This window comes from Equus asinus, chromosome 7, assembly GCF_041296235.1.
Source record: "Equus asinus isolate D_3611 breed Donkey chromosome 7, EquAss-T2T_v2, whole genome shotgun sequence".
Taxonomy (NCBI): Eukaryota; Metazoa; Chordata; class Mammalia; order Perissodactyla; family Equidae; genus Equus; species Equus asinus.
The window spans coordinates 14396457-14424258 of record NC_091796.1 but is presented as its reverse complement, the minus strand read 5'-3'; the positions used below and the strand labels follow the sequence as shown (position 1 = coordinate 14424258).

The 27802-nt window shown below is 37.4% G+C and overlaps 1 protein-coding gene across 1 annotated transcript; it reads right to left on the bottom strand.

Moving 5' to 3' along the window:
- Positions 1-1044: 1044 nt before the first annotated feature.
- Positions 1045-27802, bottom strand: VPS4B (vacuolar protein sorting 4 homolog B). Its single transcript, XM_014843799.3, has 11 exons — positions 27463-27802; positions 19614-19725; positions 18263-18419; positions 15362-15429; positions 11876-11995; positions 9233-9389; positions 8719-8867; positions 8122-8203; positions 6619-6838; positions 4171-4311; positions 1045-2485 (listed from the first exon to the last, which is right to left on the bottom strand). The coding sequence occupies exons 1-11, from the start codon at positions 27487-27489 to the stop codon at positions 2384-2386; spliced, it is 1335 nt and encodes a 444-aa protein (XP_014699285.1). The 5' UTR covers positions 27490-27802; the 3' UTR covers positions 1045-2383.

Here is a 27802-nt window from a genome sequence, read left to right as displayed (position 1 = left end):
GAAAGGACACTGTATCAGAGTAACAGAATGCTGTAAATGAAGGTACGGAGGGAGGAAAGCACAGGGCTCAGAAAGTTGAGATAACATCAGTGTCCACGATGGGCACTCCATGTCGCTTCATCTGCAACAGCGTCAAGCAACATTTATGGCAGTGGCGTTAGGGAGGTATGCCTCAATTTCTTAACTATGCAAGTGGCAAGTGCCTAAATGGTACTCCACATTAATAATCAAATACACTCATTATGTTTTTCTGCATGTAGATGACAGTGAACTCAAAAGTCAATTTTCTATTGAAATACTTTATAATTAAGGTCCCTAGAGAGTTTTCAGGCCAAGACAAAAACTGTTTGTAAACATTCAGGGTATAGCTCATTGATCTAGATGCTCAGAAAACATCTAACCAAAATTTCATAATTGTCAAGGCACAAACAGAGCCTGAACATTTAGTTTCCTCTAAGTATTTATCTGTCCCTAAAGAACACATGGAAATGGCCTATGCTCTACCATTCTAGAGTAAGTCTAACATTATCAGACTCCAGAAACGTAGAGAATGAAGTTATGACTAGAAGTGATGTGGATACTGAGGCCATAGTTCTCAAAGCACATGTAAGAATTCAGTCTGACAGAGTATCCACTTATCATCAACACTATACTCATACACTATGTGGTCATGTATCTATCAATTTAAGTAAAATTCTTCCTCAAAACAAATTCTGGGTTCACAAAAAATTCTGGATTTCAACTATTATATAATTAAAATAATATAATTACATCAATTCTCCTAATGACATAATTAATAGCAATACCATACAATTCTGAGGCTTATAAAGTATGTAAACTATAAGACATCCACAAAGAATTCAGTGTTGGTCTGCCAAGTTAACTTCCAACCCTCGCATAAAAGTTGCTGAATAATAGAATTTTCATGTAAACATTCTTAATTAATAATTTTAATGATTTCTTTGTATCTAATCAATTTAGATAATATTTTCTCCTATACAGAAGATCCAAAATAAAGAAGCGTACACAGAATACAGCCACTAGTAGGTTATATCAATTTACTTCACACAAGAACAGCATATTTCAGGCCTAGATTTCCATTTAATATCAACAAAAACAATCTGTACAGAAAACCCAAAGGCAACCATATAGCATAATATGTAAAATGTGCAAATATACTTTAAAATGCAAGTTACTCTATAGCATGTGCAAGGTAGAACTTTATAGTAATTAAGGGACCTACCTCATTCTAGCTACCTTAATAATCCTTTGCACGCGTAGCCAATGCAAGTGTGCAAGGCACAACTTAGTGTTGATGCTGAAGTGTGCAACACACACCCTCAGATGATCTACTTGAAGATATTAAAATAACACAGCATGTTTGTATTTTATTATTTAATGAGACATCAGCTCCTTTCTAAAGCTTCATGAAGTATTACACTGATAACATATACGTGGTCAGGACAAACGGTTCCCTGAACTTAAAAGGTAAAAGACAAGACCCTTGCTATTCTATATTAAAAAAAAATTATATATATATATATGTACACCCCCCCATCACACACAAGAAACTTCCCCTAATCCAAACGGAGGCCAGTCCTTTTAACGAAGGTTCCCATTACAGTATTTCATGACAGAGTTATTTAAAAAGTACATGTTTATTTACCACCTGTTTTGGTCGATCTTGCTACAAAAAGACACCGAAAGAGACAATTTTCTTCTTCAAGATAAAGACAATGCATAATTTAGGAAGTCTTTCTCTTGAGATTGCACAGTGAAAGGTATTATTTAGTTAAATACAAAAGCTTGCTGCTTTTAAAGAAATCACTTAAATCTACACAATTAAGAGCCTTGACTAGAACATAATTCAAAACCTTTCAAGCTCAATCACAGTGCTCTTTGCTGTTCTATTGCCCATCCCTGAGAGTGAAGATTCTGTTATTTTAAATTTTTTAATAAAGTAAATAAATTTTACATTGAGGAGAATGATGCCTAAGAATTTTTCCAAAATATGAAATAAGCCCTATTTCATTTTAGTAAAACAAAAAAGATAAATGCTCTTTGCAAAGACTACTATTCATAACAACTTTAAATATTCGTCTCTCAATTTTAATCCTTTTTTACTGAGTAATTTCTATTTTTCCCCATTCACTTACCACTCATTTCTTTATAACCCATTATTTTATAATTTTTGTTAATAGGAGCATTTAATTGGTAATGGAGCAAAAGTACATATAAAACTTGAAGGAACACTGAGTGGGATCTATGTTTCCCTGTGGTAAAAGAGTTTTACTGGAAATAATCTGAATGCCAGCCAAGAAAGGCAAAAACATTCATGAAAGAAACAACACACGTGGCAAATGTCTTCCTCGCTGTCTTTGGTTTAGCCTTCTTGGCCAAAATCTTCTGTAAACTTCTTCAATTTCAACAAGTCATGTTCATTGACTGTGGGCTTCGTGCTAGACAGTGACCGTAACATATCCGACTGTCAAGGAAAAGAAGGGGGGAGTATGAGTAATAGATTTAATCAAATAAGAATCATTGCGTTATCATCATTATTATTACTAACTGTGACCTAATGTTAAATCTGAATATCTACAGTGTGCCATAAGCTACTGACAATAAACTCTCTTATTCTTGTAAAGGTCATCTTTGACCATGTTACTCCTTTGCAAAGAAACTTTCAGTTGCTTGCCTTGTCCTGATCACAACCTTCAATAGCTCCTCATTACCCATCAGAAGTCTAGCCCTCTTAGTCTAAGGATCAAGGCTCTCCAGAACAGGTCCCTGATCTCTCTTCTGGCCTTACCTATTTTTTCTTAAACAAGAGAACAGTTTTTCAAGTGCAATTCAAAAGGAATACAGTCATTCACTTATACTTATGTGAAACAGAATACCATTCAATCAAAATCAACTAATCACAATTTTTAACTATCAATTAAAAATTAAGATCAAAATGGTAAGAAAATATGCTAATAGCAAGGATTCCTAAAAAAATTAACTTCCAGGCTGTGTCTCCTATAAAATGGTATGGAAACTGGTCAAAAACCAAAACGTTAAAAAATAAATAAAAAATGGAAACAAACAAGAGTATCCGAATAACCTTCCATATAAATATTCTGGTGAATTAACATGTAAACATGTCTATGTGTGCACACTCATATGCTTGTATACACACACGTACATTTATGTTTATATATCTGCGTCTACGTATCATATAAAAGTTTCTCCTCTGCAAGTTATTGTTAATTCTAACATAAAGCTCTTTGAAAATCTGTAACTGAAGCAGATTTTTACAAAATGACTGTTCATCAATAAGAAAATATAAATATAATAATGTACCTTTTCAATCACAGTAAGTTCCCTAAAAATATAATAATATTATAATAAAAATTTTGTTTCAGAACTTTTCTTTCTAAGCACTACATTATTTAAACTTTCTATGAAGCCTTGAGAAGTAAAACAAAAAAACACCATTATGAATACTATGATACACATATTAGGGTTTCTGGATTATTTTACAAAACCTGAGATTCAGGGAAAAGAATTTTCACCAATCCTAGTTTTTAGTTAACTCTTGACAATAATTTATGCAATATATATGAGCATTTTGGTGATAATATCCCAGCTGTAACATTTACAACGTGAGAAACCTGTTTTTTTGAAAAATAGCTTGATATTCACTTACAATTAAATTTTCCTCAAAGCCCAGGAAACATTTTAAAGATTATTTTTTATATTTTAAGTTCAATTAATCTTTACAACTTTTTAAGTAGTTAGTACCAAATAAACACGCCTGTCATAAAACAGTTTCTAGCTCATCTTACATAACTGAAAATTTTTGTCTGACATATCACAAAGTATAACATTGTGGATTTTTGTTCTTTTTGAGGAAGATTAGCCCTGAGCGAACATCTGCCGCCAATCCTCCTCTTTTTGCTGAGGAAGACTGGCCCTGAGCTAACATCTGTGCCCATCTTCCTCTACTTTATATGTGGGATGTCTGCCATGGCATGGCTTGACAAGCAGCGTGTAGGTCTGCACCCGGGATCCAAACTGGCGAAACCTGAGCTGCCAAAGCAGAACGTGTGAACTTAACTGCCGCACCACTGGGCTGGACCCTAGTATAACGTTTTAAAAGTTTTCTTAAAAGCAAACAAAATGTCAAACCATGCAAACAACTGGCTCCAAAAGTTTATCCCCAGGGACATCCATCCACGTCATTTCAATGGCACCAGGGTCGCCTGGAGAGCAGGGCATTAGCAGATCATCTACTATGTTGTTAGGATCAGCTCGTGAAGGTCCTCGAACCTGGAATAAATAGTCATCTGAAATATTTATTTGAATAAATTAAATAAACATTAAGATCTAGGCCATTATCAGGAAATTTGAAAATGTACTATTTTCTGTTTCATTAAAAGTGTTCACTTCTGAAAATAAACACAAGAATATACAACAAAAAGTGGTTATCTCTGGGTGATGGAAGAGATTTTGCTAGATTTTTAATTTTTTTCTTGATGTTTTTCTGTATTTTGAAATTTCCTACAATAAATTACTTATATGATCACAGGGAGAAAATGAGTTAAAATAAAAAAAGAAACAGTGACCTGTGGATGAGATTTCTCTTTTTTTCTGTAATGCTTATTAAGTGGTAATAATCCCAGAGACCAAAAATAGACATACTCAAAAATCCTCTTGTTTCTCTTTTCCACAGCTCAGAAACTTCTGTGATGTCTGGAAGGCTCGTTACTGAATGTCGCTTTAACAAAAACCCCTTCTTCAAATATCAGTACAAAATTAAATGTTAAATGTAATTCAGTGCATTTTACGATTTGTAACTGATTTAAAATAAAGTTTTAATGACATCCAGAGTCACATGTAAATATTTAGATGGCAACATATTTGTATCAAATTGGGTATGTTTTAATATTTGTTTTACAATGATCAATCTTAAACATTGTCTCAGGATTGGGGCAGGCGTGGAGAAATAAACATTCTCACTTTACTTACTGTGCCTATTTTGTTGTCTGTCTTTCCTTACAAAAACTTAAGCTGCAGGGATTTTTGTGTGTTTTGACTGTTATGCTTTCTGACTTATCTCTGGGCACAGATTAGTACTCAAGACATTCGATAAATAAAATAAACGGGCAAACTTGTTCTTGCCAATTGAAAAATGGAGTAAAGGATGGAGCCCTAGAGAGATCTAGTGTAGTCGGTGATATAAAAGGTCCGATGTGAAACTAATCTGGCCGCTCCACCTTTATTCCTCACAACGACCTGGCTTCAGGATCACGGCTTCAGGATCACGTAAGCTGTCCCTGGTAGTAACACAGAGAATGAATGAAGAGTTCTGGGTAGGAAAGGACTGGGTTCCTAAGAATCTACAGTTTCTAAAGGGTAAAGAGAATTTAAGAGAAAATGCAACGGCTGTGGCATAAACTTGATCTGAGTCTACTATATTTCTCTCAGTAATGAAGTGGCTGAACAAGGGGAACTGAGTAATATTTACTGGTCTATTCAGGTACCCTGATAGGTGTTTTATGAATACTACTTCATTTCATTCTCAAAACAGCACTGCAAAGTAGTGTTATCATCTCTACTTTAGAGGTGATAAAAATGAGTGTTAGATTATATAATTTGCTCAAGGAGATATAACAAGTAAACTGTGGAGTCGGGCTTTAAATCCAGGTTTTAACTCAAGCTCATTTTTTTAAAAAGCTTATTTTGTGGTACATAATGGACATACATATGCAACTTAGTCGTGACATATTAGTCTTGCCATATATTGCTGGATTAAGTTTGCTAATAGTTTTCAGGATTTTCACACCTATGTTCATGAGCAATACCGGAGACTGCTGCCCTCAGCAAGCGGGTTGGTCCCAATTACCTACTCCACTGTTACTTAAATTGGATATCTCAAGATCATAGTCTTTTTATAAAGTTCTATCTCAACCACATATGCTCACTGCATTCATGCAGACAAAAAACGCATGGGAGGGGCAGGAGAGCAAACGGTTGAGACTTCAGATTCTGAAGTACACCTCATCTGGAGAAACATCACACCTCTGCCCCTCTACACACCTTGGTAAAACTTGTTCCCATCGAAGCCCCAGTTTAACCATGTTAACATCCAAGTCTCAGATTAACCATCAATGGGCAGCTCTATGCACCTCTTACAGTTTGTGTGAGGACCAAATGAAACAGTAAGATAAAGGATAGAACACAGTGCCAAGCATGTGAATATTTAAACAATATTAGCTATCATTATTTTTACTCTGTTAATGAAGTATAAACACACCAGGTTCTGCTCAAGGATATTGTAGTTACATCACAGGCAACTATATATTCAAGTTTTTATACTTATATCAAAATAGTAGGTACTTCAAAAATCATCATATAGAAAATTTTAAAATACTTTAGGACTATTTATAATGGCTATTAATAAACAAACCTTGTGGGAGAACTTATTTTCAATTAAATGGAAATATGTCTAATCTGTAAACCCACTTATTCATTATACAAAACTGAGACCTTCCTGAGATTCTTTGAAGACAAATCAATGATAGTCTTGAAACTTGATTTTAAACACATATGAAAGGATAGATAAAAGTTCCTTACCTTTTTAAAATGAGTAGCTGACTGCACTTTTCGAACAGGCTGCATAAGTGCATCGCGCACAATGATACTTATGTCTGCCCCTGAATAACCCTCAGTTTTCATCCCCAATTCTCGGAAGTCTGCTTCTGTCAGACTGTTCTGAGTGGTCCCCAAGTGCAGTTTAAACATTGCTGCTCGAGCATGGGCCTCAGGCAAAGGAATATAAATTCGTTTTTCAAATCTTAAAATGAAAGAAAAATTACATCAAGAATATTACTATATATATTTAATTTCAACTGAAAATTAGAATATTTTCAAGAAGAAACAAGATACTTAAATATTCTTGCTTTACAAAGTTACTCTGAATAAGTTACACAGGCCCTATGTGTCAGAGTTAAGCAAATATATTTAGGTTAAATAAAGGGAAAATATCCAGAACATATTAACAATTAACAGATAAAACCAAAATAGCCAGGGACCAGTTTGGAGTGGTTTAATCTTTTTCACGTGACTTTTTTGGTTATTTTGAACATAGTGTTTATGTGTTGAATTCATGACACGACCTGTCTTACAGGATTACTGTTTCCCACGGAATTATACTCTGAACTCCTGATCAAGGGATTTACATGATTAACAATATGAAATAGGAGATGACAACATAATTCTTTAAATTCAAAATAATAAAATTACTCAAAATATTATAGAATGAACATTTATTACCAAAAATGTCCACTTTATTATAATGAGTACATTCAGAACAGATCTACTATATCGTAAATAAATGCGGTTTTATTAATAATAATTTTGCTTGCCTTTTGAGAATTTCAGTATTTGGAGTTAGGAAGGAAGCAATGAGGGACAATTAAGTGGTCTGTCAAGACCTTTTTTCCTCCAGGTAAATCTCTGTTTTAAAACTTTTAAAGCACTTAAAAAGTTTCCGTTATCTCTAACGATGGGTTCAGAATTAGGCCATTTTTCCAAATATAACCAGCACACTTCCTTTCTTGGTACTGGATGGTAGTCCAGCATCCGGGCAAACCATCAAGGGAACGGGACACCAGTGACAGAAACCAAAGTGCAGTGTTAAGTCTCTACATCCTTCCTGTAGCTCAAGTTTCATATTCAATTTAAAAATTACAGACACAAATTTTTTAACTGAAAATATATCTGGGTTATCATACTTTAACTTATACAATTGCCATTTTGCTCAAATCTTATATGAAGATTGTTCATTGGAATATCAAACTATATTTGTAAATTTCTGAAGCATCATTGCCCACTAAGCGTACATACAACTAAAGGTAAGCATTAAGTAATACATTTTCCAAGACTCCAGTATGTGGAAATCTCCTATCTTCAACACAGCAGGCAAACAAAGAAACAAATGCCCCCCCAAGGCAAGGGGGCAATACGGTCAGGACACATTAAAAAAGTTATTAGAATGCCTCCTCACTGGACAAAAAGGGAATTATTACTCTTATTACATCTGTAGTTAGAAATAAGATATTAACTATATCATCATACCTTCTTCTAATGGCAGAATCCAGAACCCAGGGTATATTTGTAGCTCCCAGAACCAAAATTCCATCATTGTCCACACCAACGCCTGCATCAAAATGGGTAGTATTTTAAATAATTTGTCATTTTAGTGTTCTTTAAACCTCGTCTGTAGGTTCTATTAAGAAATGTGATGCTTTAGCATTAAAGTGCCTCATCCTGAGTTTCTCTCTGAAAAAAACTGGATTTAATCAAATATCATACTATTAAACATAATGTAAGTATTCCTAAGAGTCAAATCTCCTAGACGGTGGACAAATACTGTTAATATTCTTTTCAAAATATCTCTTGAAAGATTTCATTTGAAGCCTACATATTCCTTTTACTGATACTGCTCCTGGTATAAGTAAAATATATTAATCTCTTTACTATTTATACCAGTGAGTCCTACAAGAAGGTTACAGCTAGTGAAAAGTTACATATGCATATGGAAGGCACTCAGAATGAAACACGGCATAATGAATTCTGCTGGAATGGAGAAATTCTGCTTGAATTTTTTTCCATTATTGTTATAATAATGGTTATACAATAAACAGAAATTATTTTAAAAATCAGTAATACTACCTTGCATTTGAACTAGGAACTCTGTCTTAATTCTACGTGCAGCTTCACTTTCATTTTCACTTCTTGAACCACACAGAGAATCAATTTCATCAATGAAGATAATGGAAGGTTTATTCTCTCTGGCAAGTTGGAATAAATTCTTAACTAGCCTAAAAATAAATAAAAGCTTTCAGTTTCTAAAAAAATAGTAAATGACACATGACAAAGAAAAGACTAAAACAATATGCCAATATTATAGGAACTTAGATTAAAAAGCCTAATCATGTTTTGATGCAGAAAATAAGAATGCTACAACTGGATCATTCACTTTATGATTCCCTAAACTGTAAATATATGCTATATTCCCTACAAAATAAATCCCAAATTAGGGACTGACTTGACAGAGAAATGAATACCTACACTTTGTCACTTCTCTGAATGTCTATTAATGACGCTAAGTAACCCATTACTTTATAGACTGATACAGTGACTACCAGGCAAAAAGAAAAACTAACAAAACCAACTTACGACTTACTTTTCGCTTTCGCCTAGCCACTTAGAAACAAGGTCAGAGGAAGATATTGAAAAAAAGGTTGAGTTGTTTGCTTCCGTTGCTACAGCTTTGGCTAAATAGGACTTTCCTGTTCCAGGTGGCCCAAATAACAGGATTCCCCTCCAAGGCGTCCTCTTGCCTAAATTTGCATTAGAAAAATAACACAGAAGTTCAAGACTCTTAATTTCAGTTCCCAGAGATATCATTCATACTGGAGAATACTGTGAAGAGGTTTTCACTCTAAAGCTATCAGTAGAATAAAACATTTTTAAAAATAAGTCTATAGTTAAGTATATCTTAAATGTATTTTATTTGCTTTTTCTAGAGACCACTTTGTCATAACTGTTTACACAGATATAATCCTTCTAACAGGAAGTTCATTTGCTTGCTCACTCATTCATTCAACCAATATGTATCGAAACCACAATGTGTAGACAGAGAACCATGAATACAAAGAGATCTGTGCTCTGCGGGCTTACACTCTAGTGGACGAAAGAGAGTTCAATTAAAAGGCACTTCCTGATCATCTACTGTGTGCACTGCTCAGTATCAGAATCTTGGAGGAGAAACTACATCCACAGGGGAAAGACAGCTGGAAATATTTTCTTTTAAATATTTACGAATTTTGGAGGAGTGAAACTAACAGTTTGGCTGACCTCTCATGGAGTTCAATTCAATTCTTGATTCCACAAGGAAGCACAGGTTCACAGGTTATTATTATGGGTAGCATGTTCTCATTCAAATGGCTAGGTAATGAGAAGGGGATTCTACCTGAAATCCTAATTTCGCCAACATGTAACAAGTGAAGAAATCAACTCTTTGTGTCTTGATTTAGCTAATGGGAAATTATAATGCTGCCTAAAATGAACTAGGCTGGGTTTTACCTAGAAATAAAATATCAAATATACACTTTAAAAATTGCTAGGTGCAAACTGTGGATTGGCACATGGTGTCTGCAAAGAATGATATGCAAACGACCAATAACAAAACTAAATGTTATATTTACTGTTATGAAAGCCTCAACTTTTACTTGAATTCTATTTTCCTACTTTAAACGTCTGCAATTTTACGTCAGTGTTCCTTTAAATGTGGTATATATGCCACTGGTGGCTGAAGTGCTTTTAGGTGATACACAAATACTTTTTATTTAAACAATTTTTTAAATATGTATTAAAGAAATACTAATTTTTCCATTTATAGTAGATACAAAGCAGTCTTTTAAAATAAAATTACTAAGTAAAAATAGGTGAGATGATTTAAAAGTTCAAATATGGGTAAAACAATCTATGGTGTTAAAAGTCAAGAGAGTGATTACCTCTGGGTAGGAAAGAGGCAGACAGAGATTTCTGTGTTACTGACAGTATGTTTTGATCTGGTTGATTACATAGGTTTATATACTTTGTGATAATTTATGAAGCTGAACACTTACTGGTTCCTGCATGTCTCTCTGTATTTATGCTACACTTCAATAAAAAGTTAACTCTAAAAGTGAGTGATTTAAAGGTAAATACTTAAAAAATAATGGTACACATACATGGAAACATTCATGAAGATGATACATACATGACTCATGTTTGGGAAACACTGGTATAAGTAATATAACACAAAATGAGTTCAACTATATTTGGACTTTTACAGGATTATGACGTCAACTTTAATACTATTAGTTTCATGTTCCTGAAGTTAGGCTGTAAGTCATACCTCAAGCTAAGTGGACAATGGGTGGCCCATGGGTTCTTTGCTCTTCATCACTGCTGTATATGATATCACTGTCTGGACCTGTTCAGTTTGAGGCCAACATCACAGATTTGCTCTCTACATAAACTAGCTTGTTTTTAAAAGGAAAAACCTTTGTCTCACTGTCAGATTGGGGCTATAGCCATATCACAAACACTGGCTCTCAGTAACACAAAGGACAATGTGAAACAATGGTTCGGCCCAGACAAATGACTTACTGCTGGAGCCGTAACTTCAACTACACCCAGATGGTGGGTTAGCAATATTCTCCTTACAGTCATAATGAGCTGTCCTTCCACTCCTCGGGGATATGTACTTCATCTGAGACTCATCTGTTAAATAATTCTTACTCCTCTTTTTAAGAAATGGAAATCCTCTTATAAAACTAGTACACGTCCTTTGCAAAAAATTGAGATGAAAGTCAAAAGCAAAAATCACTCATAATCTGATCTCCTAGGCATACATTAACATTGTAATGTCAATCTGTCTACACTTACTCCTCAGCACACACATTTATTTAACATGGAATCATACCACACATATTTTATACCTTGCTTTTTGATCTTTACAACATATGTGAACATTCTTCCATGTCAAATATAATGTAGAGGTAAACCATATTTTAATGAGTGACAGCAGCCCAGTGCACGTCGATGATTTACTCTATGCCCCACTGGCTGACGTTGAGGTTATACTTCAATATACATACTACAAATATGTACGATGTATATGGAATAAATATTTTCGTGTAAAGGCATATCACCAACTTTTAACAGAATTTAAGGTTATAACTCAGGATATGGTGACCCGAATTCATATTGCTTTGACTCAGTCATCAATGCATTTTTAAAAAAAAATCACCAAAAAATTATTTAAAAGTCGTCTCACCTGTAAAAAGATGAGGAAATTTAATAGGCAATATCACAGCCTCTTTAAGAGCTTCTTTGGCTCCTTCAAGACCAGCAACATCGTTCCATTTCACATTTGGTCGCTCTATAACAATGGCACCTACAAAAAATTATGTCATCTCTAAATTAAGGAGGACTATTCCATCAAATTTAGAAGACAACATGAAACAGTGACGTTAAAGAAATGCATGATAAAATTGTCTGGAAAAGTTATACATTAAAAACCTTTTTGAAACAGTGTGAAGAGGAAGGAATTGTTAGAGAGTAGTCAGGAGGAGTCAGGAAGCTGGGGTGGGAGGCTACACAACCTAGGGTAAATCACTTAACTTTTGTATTTCCACGTCCTCACTGTGAAATGAAAATAACACCATCTGCCCAAACTACTCAGACAGGTTAGGATGAGGATCGAGTGACATAATGAACATCAGAGTGCTTGGAAAAGCACCAAACATTACATAAATGAGTCGTAATGTTTGAATACACTGATTCTGGAGTATCCAAAGGACTTGTTCAATGAAACCGACGTACTACTACTTCTTTTAGCCAAAAGACACAGTGATCTAATGCTCTCCTCAACCACAGGAAGAACATATACTTAACAACTTTAACTGAAGACAGACAGACAGACAGACAGATGGATAGATGAAGAGAAGGGATAAGGGAGGGTGGAGGAAGGAAGAGAAGACAAGGGGATGATGGAGAAGAGAGAGAAAACATCCTCTTGTAGATTTGCAACACTTTTCTGAGATTTGCCAAATTTCCTGTTTGGCTTCTAAACAGACCTATTTGCAACTTTTGTACATTAACAAAGCTACTTAAATGATTTCATTTTTGAACAAATACATTCAAAAGCCACTGCAATTATTGCAGTTAAGAGTCTACAAAATACTTCTTTTACTATAGCTTATTGGCAAAACTTTCTAGTTATCTTTTATCAAAAGCTTTTCCAATTTTCCAGTATACAGAAAAGTCCTCAACTACAAACTACTAAGCAGCCTGTTCTAAGGTGATGTGTAATTGTTTAAAGTATAACGAGATATCACCACTTACACAATCTACTGATTACCCATGAAATTAGTTTTATGGGTATTTCTTCTCGTGAGGAAAGATCATCTATCTATTTATTCTAAGAGTAATTATGCTCTGCAACTTACTTCCCTTCTTTAAATTATGAAAATCTTTAGCTATAGGTGAAAATTAAATGAAACCATAAACACCTTTTTTCATCTGAAAGGTCAGACTAAGTATAAATTAAGAAAAAAGCCAATTCACTTTCTTGTCTACATTCCATTCAGATTAACAACCCTACACAAGAAAACACTTGCATCATCTGATAGGATTTTGTTTCAGTTAAACAAAAGTAAATTTACTTCATATACAAGTGTCATCTGATGAGTAAACATTTTTGCTGTAAATTTTCTAAATATGTCATAATTTATCTTCACAGTGAACTAATACTTTTCTCCTTAAGAGTTTAAAGGTGACTTTGGAATGTTTTGTAATGAAAGATTATTTAAGAAAAGTAGTACTAATTACTAGATATTGCTTAATGGTTTGTAAAATTACAAAGGGGGGGAGGGATTATTGGAGAATAAAAGCCAAACAATTTGATTGTTTCCAATTACATAAATTTGTCCAGTCTTTGACTACGCTATTACACGAATATGTTATCTAACCTCAAAAAAAAGCCACTGAATATCAAATTTAGCTAACAGAAAAATCATAAACTTTTTAATTTTAACAATCAAATATTACATTTAATGTCATAACTTAAAACGGAAGTAAAAAATTTAAAATACTGTTTCAGGAAAAAAGAGTAAAGATTCAAAAAAGGATAATATACAATGAAATCCATCAGCAAACCATTAAATTAAAGGATGGAAAAAAGGGACTTTCAGAATATGAAAGGCTAGGACTCCTTTCATAGTGTACTTCATCCTGAAATTCCAAATAAATTTCCTCATTTAAATGTCTCAAGCATTTCTATTTTTATATATTTCTGGTCCTTATCATTACTGATTTTTAAAGAAAAATATTCTTACTAAAAATCTTTTCAAAATCAAAAAATACAATCCGATTTTTCTTTGGCAGACAGGGCCAGAGAGAAGGGGAACAAAAGCAAAAGAACAGACAGAAAACAGCTTTTTGCCTTACCACTGAAATAAGGCGAGCTGGCACGGACCACTGGGTTGCCCATGAACACTTACTGAGTACAAAGTGTATGCGCACACTACCCCAGGCAGTGGTGGTGCAGCCGTGGAAACTCAGTTTCTGCCCTTGGACTACATCCACCATTGAAGAAACGTAAAAATATTCTCATTAACTGTAGTGTTTTCAAGACACTATCCTTATAGGATTCTCCTGTACATGCCAGTGGGGTTGGTAAGAGAGAAATATTACCAAAACGAAGAGACTAGTATAGGAAGGTTAAAGGTCTCGCCAAGCTAGGTATATCCACCCTTCACTACCCAAGGCTGAGCCTACATAACAGAAACCCTTCCCAGTTATGTATTCTATTCGGCAAGGTTCAGATTAACAAAATACACACTACCAATGACTGAGCATAAAATTCACTTGAAAAATCATTAGCTAACATCCTAAAGAACAATCAAACCCAGTAACTAAAGAAACCAGCAATTAAATAGATGGCTTTTTAGATACTCAGAGCTACCATTTATTGAGTCCCTAGAATTTGTCAGATATAATATTAGGCATTTTTACATTGTGATTCATTTTTTATAGCCCCGAAAGGAAGATAGTATTAATTTCCATTTTAGAGCTGGGGTCTCAGACTCTGAGAGGTTAAGGAACCTGCTCAAGATGAGACAGCGTTTAAGTAGCCGATCCTAGAATGAAATCTGGATCTGAACAGAGCCAAAATCTATGCCCCCTCCATCATGCCACTACACTATAGCAGAGAATGAAAGGGCTTTTATAGATGTGAAAGTTAAAAACAGAAAGGAGAAAGAGATAAATGTAATTGGGAACACTGAAATAGGATAAAAACGATGAGGAAGAGCAGGTAGGAAACACGAAATAAACCATCAATGAATAAGCTACCACAGCAGCAATAAAAGCCAAGTGTGAGTCTTAATTCATTCTGTTCCTGACAGTTAGAAAATTTTCATACCATCAGATTTCATAGTGTGTTAATAGTATAAATGCTACCTTCTCTAAAAGGGGGCAAATAAGACAAAATGAAAAAGATTAAGTTGACTGACAGATTTTTTAAGGCAGATATAAACCAAAATGATATTTTTACTACATGAAAAAAGCCAACCCTTTAGATAACCTAGAGAGCAAACCCTATGAAAATGGTCTCAACATAGCCAGCATGAGACCACTGGGAACCAAAGCCAGTTCTTGAACCTCATTTAAATACGGGGGGGAAAAACAATTCAAATAGACAATTCGCTATGAGTTTTTTTAATAAGATAGTAAATTTAAAAATGAAATCTAAAGCAACCTTGAAGTTGATTCTGTAGTTTCTTTTTTTCAGGATCATCAGATTCTCCTTCCCCATCACTGTCATTCCTAATAAAAAAAATTTAATATATTCAAATGATCACTCATTGCTATCAAAATAAGGCAAAAATGAAGGAAAGATTAACCTAAAATATCTGTAATTTAAGTGTCAAAACAAGACATTCACATAAAAGTTATGCATATTTTATTATTTTTAAGAATATATTAAATAAACTAGTAACCAGGCATATTATCCATCAAAACAGAATCATGAACAGGAAAGGGACAAAAAGACCAGAATGAAGTCAGGAACTAGCTCCAAATTCCTATGACATACCCATGTATGTAGGAATTCATAAATGCATGCTCCACACCTCACTCCACAAAAGAGTTAAGATGAATTACAGGACAGTTGTAAACACCAACAATAAAAACAACAGGACCAGGCAAACTATATATTAGAACAAGAAGCCATAACTAGGAGGAAAAACCCAGAGTATTAATTATTTAAGGTACAAAGGTCTCTAACCCTTAGTCTGGGGGTTCCAAAGGATGGATGAAGCTTCTGATGAAAATGAACTGAGCCCAAGGAACAAGAAGATCAACCCAGACATTTCATATCTAGGAATTTATTCTGAGGAAATAATTTAAAATGAGTTCAAGGACTTGACTATAAGGATAATCATGCCCATACTGTTCACAACAGGGAAAAAAATCAGAAATAACGTATGTTCAATTATAGGGACTGGCATACAATAGAATACATTGAAATCTTTCAAAACAATGTTGTAGAAATATTTTATTAGAAGATGTTCATGATACAAGGTTGAATGAAAAAATGACCAAGAAAAAATACAGCATTACATCATTTTTCACATGTAAGACATAGAGGGAGATAAAAAGCTGGACAGATTTTATCCCCAAATGGGATTGCCTTGATTTTCATGGGATGGTGGGGCTATGGGTGAGGTAGAGACTGCAAACTCATTCATCCACTCTGACCTCCTTCTACCATGCTTTCTTGCACAGCAAAGGTTGTACTTATAAAAACTGCCCTTCTGAGTCTCCCTTGAAGCTAGGGCTCCAGCTGAAACCAAAGTTCCTCCAAGAAGGTGGAAGCAATGACTGAGGTGGGGGCTGCACGCAAGATCACACCTGCTGACGAAAGCAGTGGCTTTGCCAAGGGAGCTGTGACAGAGGTCCTACTGGGAGGGAAGTCGGCAGCAGTGGGATCCCTACCAGAACAATCCTGGTGGAGTTGGGCGTTTCTCCTAGCAATACGGAATCCAAGCTTGATTCTCCAGCTACCAAAGTCTGTAAGGTAATACCTTATAATAAATCCCTTTTTGCTTAAAGTAGCCCAGGTGGGTCCTGCTATTCAATACAAGAGAACTGGCACCCCCGCTGCTAGGCAGCCATCTCAGGAGGGAACACTACAGGGTCTTCAAGCAAGACTGGAAAAGCCTCAACGCACAGGGAGGAGAGGACGTTTCTGCTGGGAAGGGAGTCTCGGGGAGAGCTGGGGATTCAGGCACTAGAGGTCAACTGAATTCTTCCCAATAGTTTCATTTCAACTTTAGAGTCCCAGTCTTCCAATAAATGTCCCAATTTTCACATAGGAAACCTGGTGAAGTGGAACCTATGTTGAAATTCAATAATCCACAAGATCAGCTAGGGTCTGATTTTTGTTATGTCAGTGCTGTAGCTGCAGAAGATAAAATAGCCTTGGTGTCACAGGAACTCCTGGGCCCTGACCATGTCTTGAACAAAGAATATAAAACCTTGAGCTTATAATTTTCTTCAAACTCTCCCATGTAGTTTGAAGTAGCCAGTCAACTCTAGTTCTTACATTCCTCATAGTCTTCAAAATGGCCTATGGTAGTAGCCACAAAGCCCCCAAAGCACTGTCTTCAAGGCACTCTACTTCTGGTGACCCACAGGGGGTCAGCTAAGTCACCTTGTTCCACTGGGTCCCCTGAAATCTGAGTATCACATCATCTAAAGCTAATCAGAACCTCCTGTCCTCAAATCCAACCAGGTCAGTAACTCTATCCCGCAGTCTCATTTTCTTAGAGTGTGTCATCACCTGGAACCATTTCTGGCACCAATCAGTAGAATGGTCATAGGATCTGGGTAGAATATGCTCCCACTGGCATGCACATATTAGGTGATGAATAAACAAATTTTGCATCTGTAAGTGACATATTCCCCATCTAGGAAGACATTCCAAAGTGGGGTTTGACGTTTATAAATTATGCTGTGTTGCTTTACAATGACAAAATAAAAGCAAATCTAATGCAAAGCCACACTGAAAAACTTTACATAAGATATCCCCCAAAATTATTTACATTATTGGAATTATTTTTCATTTTGTCCAATGTGGTTAGTACTAAGAGTCAACAGTACTAGTCAAAGATTTAGTTCATGGATCACTCCCACAATTTTTAAACTTCAATATTACATAACGGCTAGAGGGTAAAGAATTGAGTACCATTCCTACAAATGTTTTTTCCTACTACTACCAAGTGGCCATGGAGGGTCAGTTGAGTTATATCATCCCCTAAGCTTGATAAACCAGGGGTTGGCAAACTTTCTCTGTAAAGGACCAGACAGTAAATATTTTAGGTTTTGTGTGCTATACAATTTCTGTTGCGATTATCCAACTTTCTTGTTGTAGCACAAAAGCAGCCAGAGACGATCCACCGATGAGACGTAAACGAATGGATGAGGTGGCTGTGCTCCGATAAAACTTGATTTACAAAAAGAAGCAGCAGGTCAAATTTGGCCTATGAGTCATGGCTTGCCAACACCCAGTTTAAACAAAAGAAATTTATTTCACAAATTAAATTTAATTTTATCTTTTAATTAGATACAATAAAATCTAACACTCGGAAATACATACCCCTTCTCATCAGCTGGACGCGGCTGTCCCTCTTTCACTGGCTTCTGTGGTTTTTTCTCTTTCTTTTTCAGGTACTCCTTTAGTTTTTCTGCTCTATCAAGATATTCTGTACACTTTGCCCTGATACTCTGCTTGGCTTTATCACCCTGTGCTTCATCTATTGAAGGGAGATGAGAGAGATTTTTTCATTAGTATTACACAGACAGGTTTAAACTCTCACATGTATTTTTTAAACAAGGAAAATGTGTTTTGGGGGCGGGAGGAAGATCATCTCTAGCTCACTGGAACCAATGATTCTCAATTCTTCTCTATTCTTCCTCTAGCAGGGTAGGAGGCCACTGGTGGGTGTGAGTCAGAAACAGATCTCAGCAAGACACTAGGATATTTGAAGTTAATGCTAAATAATGAGAAGAAATTATTTAATATTCTGTGGCTTTCATACTCTTCCCTTACGTTTTGCACACTTGAAAAATGCTTGTCATACAAAATCAATTACAAGACAGAAATAAACAAAGCAATATTAACTATTTTCACTGAGGTCTACATGAGCTTCATTTCAGAGTATAAAAAGCGATAGGAATCCCATATGCGTACCATCAGTATAGTAATTTTACTGCATGAGGGCCCCTGGGAGGGTTGTTTCAAAGCAGACTTCAGCAATACACGCAGTGCGTGGGATTACCCCACACATCTGATATGTTATGATTCATTCTCAGTTTTACTTTAATTTGACAGAAAAATCTCAAAATTAAATGGAGAAGCTCAAAAGAAAATGCTACACTATCCAACTGCTAAAATTTTTATTTAAAAATAACTTTAAGTTTACCAGAAAGACATCTTTTTTAACGTTTTATTTCACCTATGTTCAGCATTAGGTTTAAGATATACAAAGGCAGGAATTTTTACCCATTTTCCCCTCACTGCTGTATCACAGGGCCTAGAACACAGTCTGGCGCATGGTAAACACTCAATACATATTTGGAAAATACACACACAAAATGTTTCCTGACCTATTTTTAAAATAGACTATTTTCACACAGGTGCTTAGAAAACAAAGAAGTTCAGATTACATAATCTGGGTACATTATGAATAAAATAAAAACTTATTTCCATTGACTACATGACATTTTAATATGTTTAGGCGTACAAAGTAATAACTATGATATCTGTGCACATTTGTTAGCTGAGTACCTAAAACGTGTCTAGCTGAGTACTAGAAAGCCAGTGGAGTTTTTTTTTTTTTGCAAATTGACGGTTTACAATTTTCTGGCATTGTATTTCAATTTTTATGAATGGAATAGAATAATTTTTTCTTTTAGTGTTTTTAAATAAAAACAAACTATAGCCTTACATTTAACTACGTGGAGAAAATACTGCACAGCATGTTGGTAGAGCTGAAGGGCTTCCTCATAGTTCTCAGCTTTGTCTTCCTGGGCTGCTTTGCTAGCAAGATCTATTGCCTTCTGTTTGAAAGGAGGCAAAGTCATACCATCAAAATCAAAGCACAAGCATACATTTGAAATAAATAATCATATGGAAAGTTTTTTTAATAAAATCAACTTTAAAATAAACCCATCTTTTTTTCTAAGTCACAATAGCATTTTATCATAAATTATAACTATTTATAAATTACAAGTTACATCTGTTACGGGTAAATGCTATCTGAATATGACTTTATCTAGTACTAATCACTAAGATTCTCACATCATTTTCACTCAACAAAAGTCAAGCTTAGGGCTAGTAAGGAATAAGTGAATACCTGAAAATTCAAGTTAAGATGCATTTAGAGAAATTCTGAAAAATCCAATGCTGCTATATCTAAAGCATGCAACAACAGTAACATGTAAATAGTAACATGTAAATCCCCCCTTCAGAAGGAATGGGGCAATGAAATATCAAGAATTGGAAAAATACCCAAATCTTTTAACCCAGTAATGAACTAAAAGGTTTATGAGCAAAGACAGTAACCAGAAAGGTGTTTACAAAAACCAACCGTGGTACCTTTAATTTTAAACACCAAAAAGATGTCACCAAATGGAATAGTACAGGCTCATTAAAATACTATTAGGAAACATTTGTAATGACATGGAAAATGTTTATAATGGAAGTTTTTTAAAAGCAGGATACAATTTTTCTACGTACCACAAGTTCAACTATTCGAAACAACAGTAAAAAAAAGAAAAAGCACAGGAAGAAGATGGGGAGGAAACTGAACAGAGTTTATTTTTGATAAGACAATTTTTTCATTTTCTACTTTTTCACATCTTCTGAAAACATCCATAAGGAACATGGACTACGTCTGTAGTCCTAAAAAAACAAACTCCCAGAAATAGATCTATACAAATACGTCCAAGTGATTTTTGACAAAGATGCAAAAGCAAGTCAACCGTGGTAGGATAGGCTTTTTAAGAAATGTCCCCCATATCCATTGCAGCATTATTTACAATAGTTAAGATATGGAAACAACATAAGTGTCCACTGATGGACAAATGGATAAAGATGTGGTATAGGTATATAGTGGAATACTACTCAGCCATAAAAAAGAATGGAATCTTGCAATCTGTGACAATATGAATGGACCTTGAGGGTATTATGCTAAGTGCAATAAGTCACATGGAGAAAGACAAATACTCATTTCACTCATATGTGGAATCTAAAGAAAACAAAACAAATGAACATCAAAATAAAAACAAAAATAAACTCACAGATACAGAGAACAGATTGATGATTACCAATGGGGAAGGAGATTGCGGGGAGGGCAAAATGGGTGAAGGGGTGTCAACTGTATGGTGATGGATGGTAACTAGACTTCTGGTGTGGATCACTTTGCAGTGTATACAGATGTCGAATTATAATGTACATTTGAAACTTACATAACGTTATACATCAATTTTACCTCAATTAAAAAAAATTGTAGGAGCTAATGGACATCCATAAGCCAGGGCAGGAGGTAAAAAAAGAGAACCTTAACCTAAACCTCAGAGTTTGTATAAAAATTAACTCAAAATGGATCATGGACTTAAAAAATCTCCAGCATCTAGGGCTAGGCAAAGAAAGAGTTCTTAGACTTGACATCAAAATCACAACATATAAAAGGAAAAAATGTAAATTGGACCTCGTCAAACTTAAAAACTTTTGGTTTGTAAAAAATCCTATTAGAAGGATGAAAACTCAAGCTACAACCTGGAAGAAATATTTGCAAACCACACATCCAGCAACGGAAAAGTATCTGGAATATATTAAAATCTCTCAAAACTCAAACTAAAAAGGAATCCAAGTAGGAAATGGGCTAAAGACATGAATAGACGTTTTACCAAAGAGGATATACAGATGGCAAATATGCACATGAAAAGATGTTCAACATCATCAGCCAGGAGGGAAATGCAAAGTAAAACCACAATGAGATGCCACTACAGGTCCATCAGACTGGCTAAGATAAAACGGTGCCAATACCAAAAGCTGGTGAGGATACAGAGACTGGGATCACACATTGCTGGTAGGATGTAAAACGGCACAGCTACTCTGGGAAACTGGTTTGTTTGTTTTTTACAAACCTAAACATGCAACTACCATCTGAACCAGCAAATGCACTGTTGGGCACTTCTCTCAAAGCAATAAAGACTCATGTTCACACAAATACTTGTACATGAATGTTCCAGATATCCTTCAGTGACTGCATGGTTAAACAAACTGGTACATCCACACCGTGGAGAATTAGTAACAAAAAGGAAAGAACTACTGAAACACACAACTTGGATGAATCTTGAGGGAATTATGCTAAGTGAAAAGAACCAATCCCAAAAGGTTACACAGTGTATGATTCCATTTATATAACCTTCTCAAAGTGACAAAACCAGAGATGGAGAACAGATTAGTATTGTCAGGGGTTAGGGATGGCAGAGGGAAGAGAAAGAGCTGACTGTGGTTATAGAAGGGCAACAGGAGGGATCCCTGTGCATAGGACTATTCCGTATCAAGACTGTGGCTGGGGATATACAGGACCTCACTCATGTGACAGACCCTAAAGCCCATACAGCAATCGGTGAACGGCACACTGATGGCTTCCCATTGCAAACAATAAAACCCAAATGCTGGGTCATGGTCTGCAAGGCCTTAGGTGACCTGGGCCGTGGCATCTGGGTCTCACCTGAAACCTTCTAGTCCTCCTTCACTCAGGCAGCCTGTGCACTGTTCATCCCTCTGTCTAGACTGTTCTTCCCCAGATGGATGCATGATGGTCTCCTTTTCAGTCATAGTTCAAAGGGCAAGACCTCAGAGTGGCCCTCCCTAATGTTCTTTTCTAAAAACTGCTCTCTACTCCTGCTTTCAGCTCTCCCCTCACCCCTGCACTCTTATCCCACCATCATGTTTGTCATTATTGTTTACCTATCTACCCACTTATTGGCTAGCTCCTTTAATACACAAGTAAGCTCCACACAAGGACAGGGACTTCACCTGGAGCACTGCTTTAACCCCAGAGCCTGAACAATGTCTGCCATACAATGGGTGCTCAAGAAAATTGTTGAACAAATGAAAAAAATCCCCCATTGCTTTCTCAAAATCTTCTTCCTTTTGGTTTATTCCACCTCTGTTATCTCTAACAACAATTTCTCTCCACTGGATATTTCCATCGGCACACAAACAGCCCTCCTTCAGAAATCCTTCCTTGACACTAAAACACTCTTCAGCTTAGTTCCATTTCTCTGCTACCCTTAGGAGCCCACATCTCACCAGAGCAGCCCCTACTCTCTTGCCAGTTCCTTTTTCCTCACTTACCCTCAGCCCAGCCCACCTGGGCTTCCGTCCCTTATCATATCAATAAAACTGCTTATATCCAGGTTCTCCATGATGCCAGATCCAAAGGCCAGCTCGCTCTGTCCTCTTCTAGATGTCCCGACAATACAAATGATTACTCCCATGCTGAACCTTGCCCTCTGCTGAGCTCCCAAGCAGCACTTTCCTGATTGGTTTTCCTCCCACCTCTCTGACAGCTCAGTCCCCTTCCCCATTCTGCCTCTGGTACAGGACGCTGAAATACTAAGGTTCCTCAGCATTTGGCCTAGGGTTCACTTCTTTCTGTTTACTCCCTCCCTTCGAGATCTGTTTTCAATGATTTAAGCTAATTATCTTTAGGCTGACGACTCCCAAATGTACTCAATTTTAAAATGCATCCCTCTTCTGTTTAAAAATCTTTCCAGAGGCTTGTTTCTCTGTGCGTGGGTTTTGTTTTGTTTTCTTTTGGCTTGTAGTCTCCGACTGCAATGTAAGCTCCACGAGGACAGGAGTGATGTCTGTTGTATTCGCTCTTTTATGTTCCAGAGTATAGCACAGTGGCTGGCACAAGGCTGAAGGAATATACTACACAGGATCAGTAAGGATCCAGTCATTAATGTGGCAGTACAAAGGGTGGGAATAGCTGTGCTGTCCTTTTCAGATTAGGAGACCACAACACGTCCACACTAGAAAACTCTGGGAAACTGGGTAAATTCTAAAGTCACCTATCCCAGGAAGAAAGATGTCCCAGCCCATATTTGTCTAGGCTAATTCTTTCCCCTATGCTCTAGAGCCGATCCCCACCTTCCTCCTCTGATATTTACCCCATCCATGATATCCCACTCTACTGTTCTCCCCAGTCCAACCTTTCCCTTTTCTGGGGGCCTTCCTCAGCACAAAAGTAATGGAAGTCCTATCTTAGACTCATAGCCACAAAACATGAACTAAAACACACCAGCTCTCCCCAGTTCCTAGGTTCCCCTCTAGCTACTACCTTACCTCCTCACCCCCACAGCAAAGTCCCAAAGAGAACCCCAAGTTCATCTCAGGTTCTTGACTCCTCCCACAGCAATGCTTCCTGCTCCCTGACTGCCAAATCTCACACTTACCTAACGCCCCCTCTGCAGCCTTTAACCCAATCACAGACACCTGGACTCGGCCTCCTCCTCTGGCCTTCACGGCACCATTCCATCCTGGCTTTACTCTCGTCTGTGTAATGATTCTTTTCAGGCTCCCTTTTCTCTCTCCTTAAATGCCGACATGCCATAGCATTTCTGTCTTGGTCCTTGTTTTTCCTCATTCTATAAACTCTCCAAGATGCCCACAACCTCTGCTACCATCTGTCTGCTAGTAATCCCAAATCTTTATTTCCAGCCCAGCCTTCTCTCTCTAGTTCTAACACATATGTATCCAACTGCTCATTGGACATTTCCACTTGACTGTCCCCACAGGCATTTCAAATTCAAGAAGTTCCAGAGCATCCTGGCCCCAAATACGCCCCATCTCTTATAATTCCAGAACCCATTCCTACCCACTCAGCTATCCAATCTAGGAATCTAGGGGAAAACCCAGACTCCTCCTCCTCTCTCACTTTCTAAATGCAGATACAAGCCTGACTAGACTTCCTCTTCAACTGTGTCTGATCAATCCCTTCTTCTTTATTCTAATGGGTACCAAAGTATGTCGGCCCTCACCATCTCCCATCATACAGAACCCTGCCTAACTAGTCTCCCTGCTTCCAAGCTCACTAACAGTCAAGACATCCACTGTACACACATGAGAGTTTCGTTCTCAAACAAAAACCTGAGCATATTACCTTCTATGACTCCCCATCTACAGCACGATGAGGACCAATCATCTATGTGTGGCACACACCACTCCTCATGATATGGCCTAACTGTGCTCATCCCCCACCTTGCACACCCAGTTCCAGTCATAACAAACTACCAAGACAATGGAGACAACTCAGTTGTCACACCTTCATATACAGTGCACTCTCCACATGGAATACCCCATGCCACTCTTTCCCTGTAAAACTCCAGCTTCTCCAAGATTCAGCAGTCATGGTGCCCCCGGCTGCAAAGCCCTCCCCAACCCTCCAGGAAGCCTATTCCTATGCTTTCTCTAGATTTCCACTGCCTCTTGCACATTCTTCCAAAGGTCACACAGTGTCCTATTAGCCACTTTATATGTCTGTTTTCATATCAGAATATAAACCCTTACAAGTCAAGGGTCATATATTTCTTTCATGTTTCCCCAAGACTTAGCAAAATGCGGGAATAGTGGACACTCAAAAAATATTTAGGACCTAGTAAACTTTGAGCTCTATGCATACTGCATTATTGGCAATTTCTCCCAACCCTCTCCAAGGTTTATTACACTTCTAGACCGAGGCGTATGTTGTTTTTTTCTGCCTGGAACGTGTCCCACTTTCGTGTCCAAGGAGGTATAATTTTGCAGTGAAAAAAAGCACAAACTTGTAAGGAGACAGACTTGGACTCAAAACTGTCTCCAACGCTAAATAGCTGCATGTCTTTGGGCAAATCATAACCTTAATAAGCTTCGGCCTCTTATATGGTGAAAATGGAATATTTACCTTGAAAAGCTGTTTTGAGGATTAAATGAGATCACATCAAACACCAGGCAGACAATTCGTGTCAGGAGCTTTCACTTTATCTACACTCACATCACCTCTGCTGTGGAACATTTCTCACCTGTCCTTGAAGAGCTAAATATGCACTAACCTCTAACTCTATTACAGCATTTATTGCATATATTATAATTTTGATTTTTAGTTATCTGCATTCCTCCATTAGATTATAAGCATCTAGCTACAGGGATTTTTGCCTTGTTCGGTGACAAACTTGTTATTTGAATATTCTTCATGCAAATTTCCTGTTAGAAAGTCGAAAAGGTTGAATGAGAAAGCGCACCTGTGAACTAACCATTAATAGAATTATAACTCAACATCTCTCCCTGTTTAACACATGCAACTATGCCTTTAATATGGGCCAATCTCTAGCTGATTCACTGAAGAACATCCAACGATCCAATTCAAATATGATGCAAACTGATTGTAGAATGAAACTGCAAACCTTGCAAAGGAAAAGATATCAGTAAATGGATGAAACTTAAGTAGTAGAATGCCCAAATCACGCGCAAAGTCTTGACAACCGAAAAGCTGGTGGAGTAAAACTAGTCAGTTGACAAACCAAGAAGGATGGTGACAAGATGGGCATTTCAAAAGAAGTCACGTTTCATATCCAAAGGAACAATACTTTTAATCAAATAACCAATACTTTTTCCGAGTATGTTTACTAAAAACACCCTTTCTGAATGGGGTTACAAAAAAAGTGAAGCAGGGGCTGGCCCCGTGGCCGAGTGGTTAAGTTCGCGCGCTCTGCTGCAGGCGGCCCAGTGTTTCGTTGGTTCGAATCCTGGGCGCGGACATGGCACTCCTCATTAAACCACGCTGAGGCAGCGTCCCACATGCCACAACTAGAAGGACACACAACAAAGAATATACAACTATGTACTGGGGGGCTTTGGGGAGAAAAAGGAAAAAATAAAATCTTTAAAAAAAAAAAAAAGTGAAGCAAAGATTGTTGTATCTTAGTATTTCACGCTACTCTTTTACCCCAAACTGACCTAGTGGACTGGGAATCCTCGAGGCTGTCACATTCTGAACCCCAATGAAGCCCCAGTTTCATTTTGGGGATGGGAGACACTGTTTTGGAAATTTCTCTTCTGAATGAATTTCATCCCACAGAGGTCTAAGGATTAAGTCTAAAATCTTAAGGTTCCATAATTTATGTACCAAAAAAAAAATCACTCCGTTCACTGCAGTGGGGATGGGGAGGTGGAGCCACAAACGAGTTTAAGAACACTTTCTGATCTTACACTACATTTTGGGAGCCATAAGACAGTGCACATAAGCGCGTATGCTCAATGAATTGACGGATTCCTCAGATTCCAAAACTGTTCCCACGTTTATATTCACCTGACAGCTCGAAAAGACGGGCTTTGCTATACCAGCTTCAGAAACTAGGAGAGAACTAGGACCACCCTATTTTCAAGTGGTCCAGACAGTGCTTTGCAAACATTACGTTCTTTCCTCTCTCCCTTACACTACTGGAGCATCTGTGCCACTCGTTCAGAGTTCTGCCCAGTTCAGTTCAACTCAGCTGGTTTGAGAAGAAAAAAACTCCTCAACCAAAGTGAAGTCTCACGAAGGCAACCTGCCCGGGAGACCCCGGAAGCGGACGGAAAACGCCCGACCCTCCCACCCGCCGCTGGGCGCGGGCGCCACCTCCTCCGCCCCGCACCAGGGGCGCGGCCGCTTCCTCCCTCCTCCCCGCCCCCCGTCCCCCGCCCCGCGCCTCCCCTCGGCTCAGACTCTCCAGGGGGCGGGAGAAGAGCAGTGATACCTGGAGGTTGGTCGAGGTGGATGCCATGGCGGAGATCCGAGGCGGTTCCCGGGGGAGGAAGGAGGGCAGAGGAGGCCAAAAGGGGCCACGTCGAGTCGCGCCCGGTGTTGCCCCAAATGTGCGCAGGCCACTGGCTCTGGGACCCCGAGCGACGGCCTCCCTTTCGGAACTTGTTCCCAAACAACACTACACTCTCAGAGCTACCCGACCCTTTTCCGCAAAACTTCCGCAATACCCAGCCCCTCCGGCCTCTAGTCCCTCCTCTGGCACCAGCACTTCCGCTGTCGTCATCAGTACGCGCGATAGCCAGTCCCCAGCCTTCCCGGTCTCGCCTCAGTCT

What these genes read in the sequence shown, in the direction of transcription:
- VPS4B (XM_014843799.3), bottom strand. Translation starts at nt 27,489, where the DNA reads ATGGCATCCACCTCGACCAACCTCCAG. An exon ending in ATTTCCTCATCTTTTTACAG is followed by an intron (nt 9,390 to 11,875) that starts GTGAGACGACTT and finishes ATGCAAATTTAG; the next exon opens with GCAAGAGGACGCCTTGGAGG. An exon ending in TGGCTAGGCGAAAGCGAAAA is followed by an intron (nt 8,868 to 9,232) that starts GTAAGTCGTAAG and finishes ATTTATTTTTAG; the next exon opens with GCTAGTTAAGAATTTATTCC.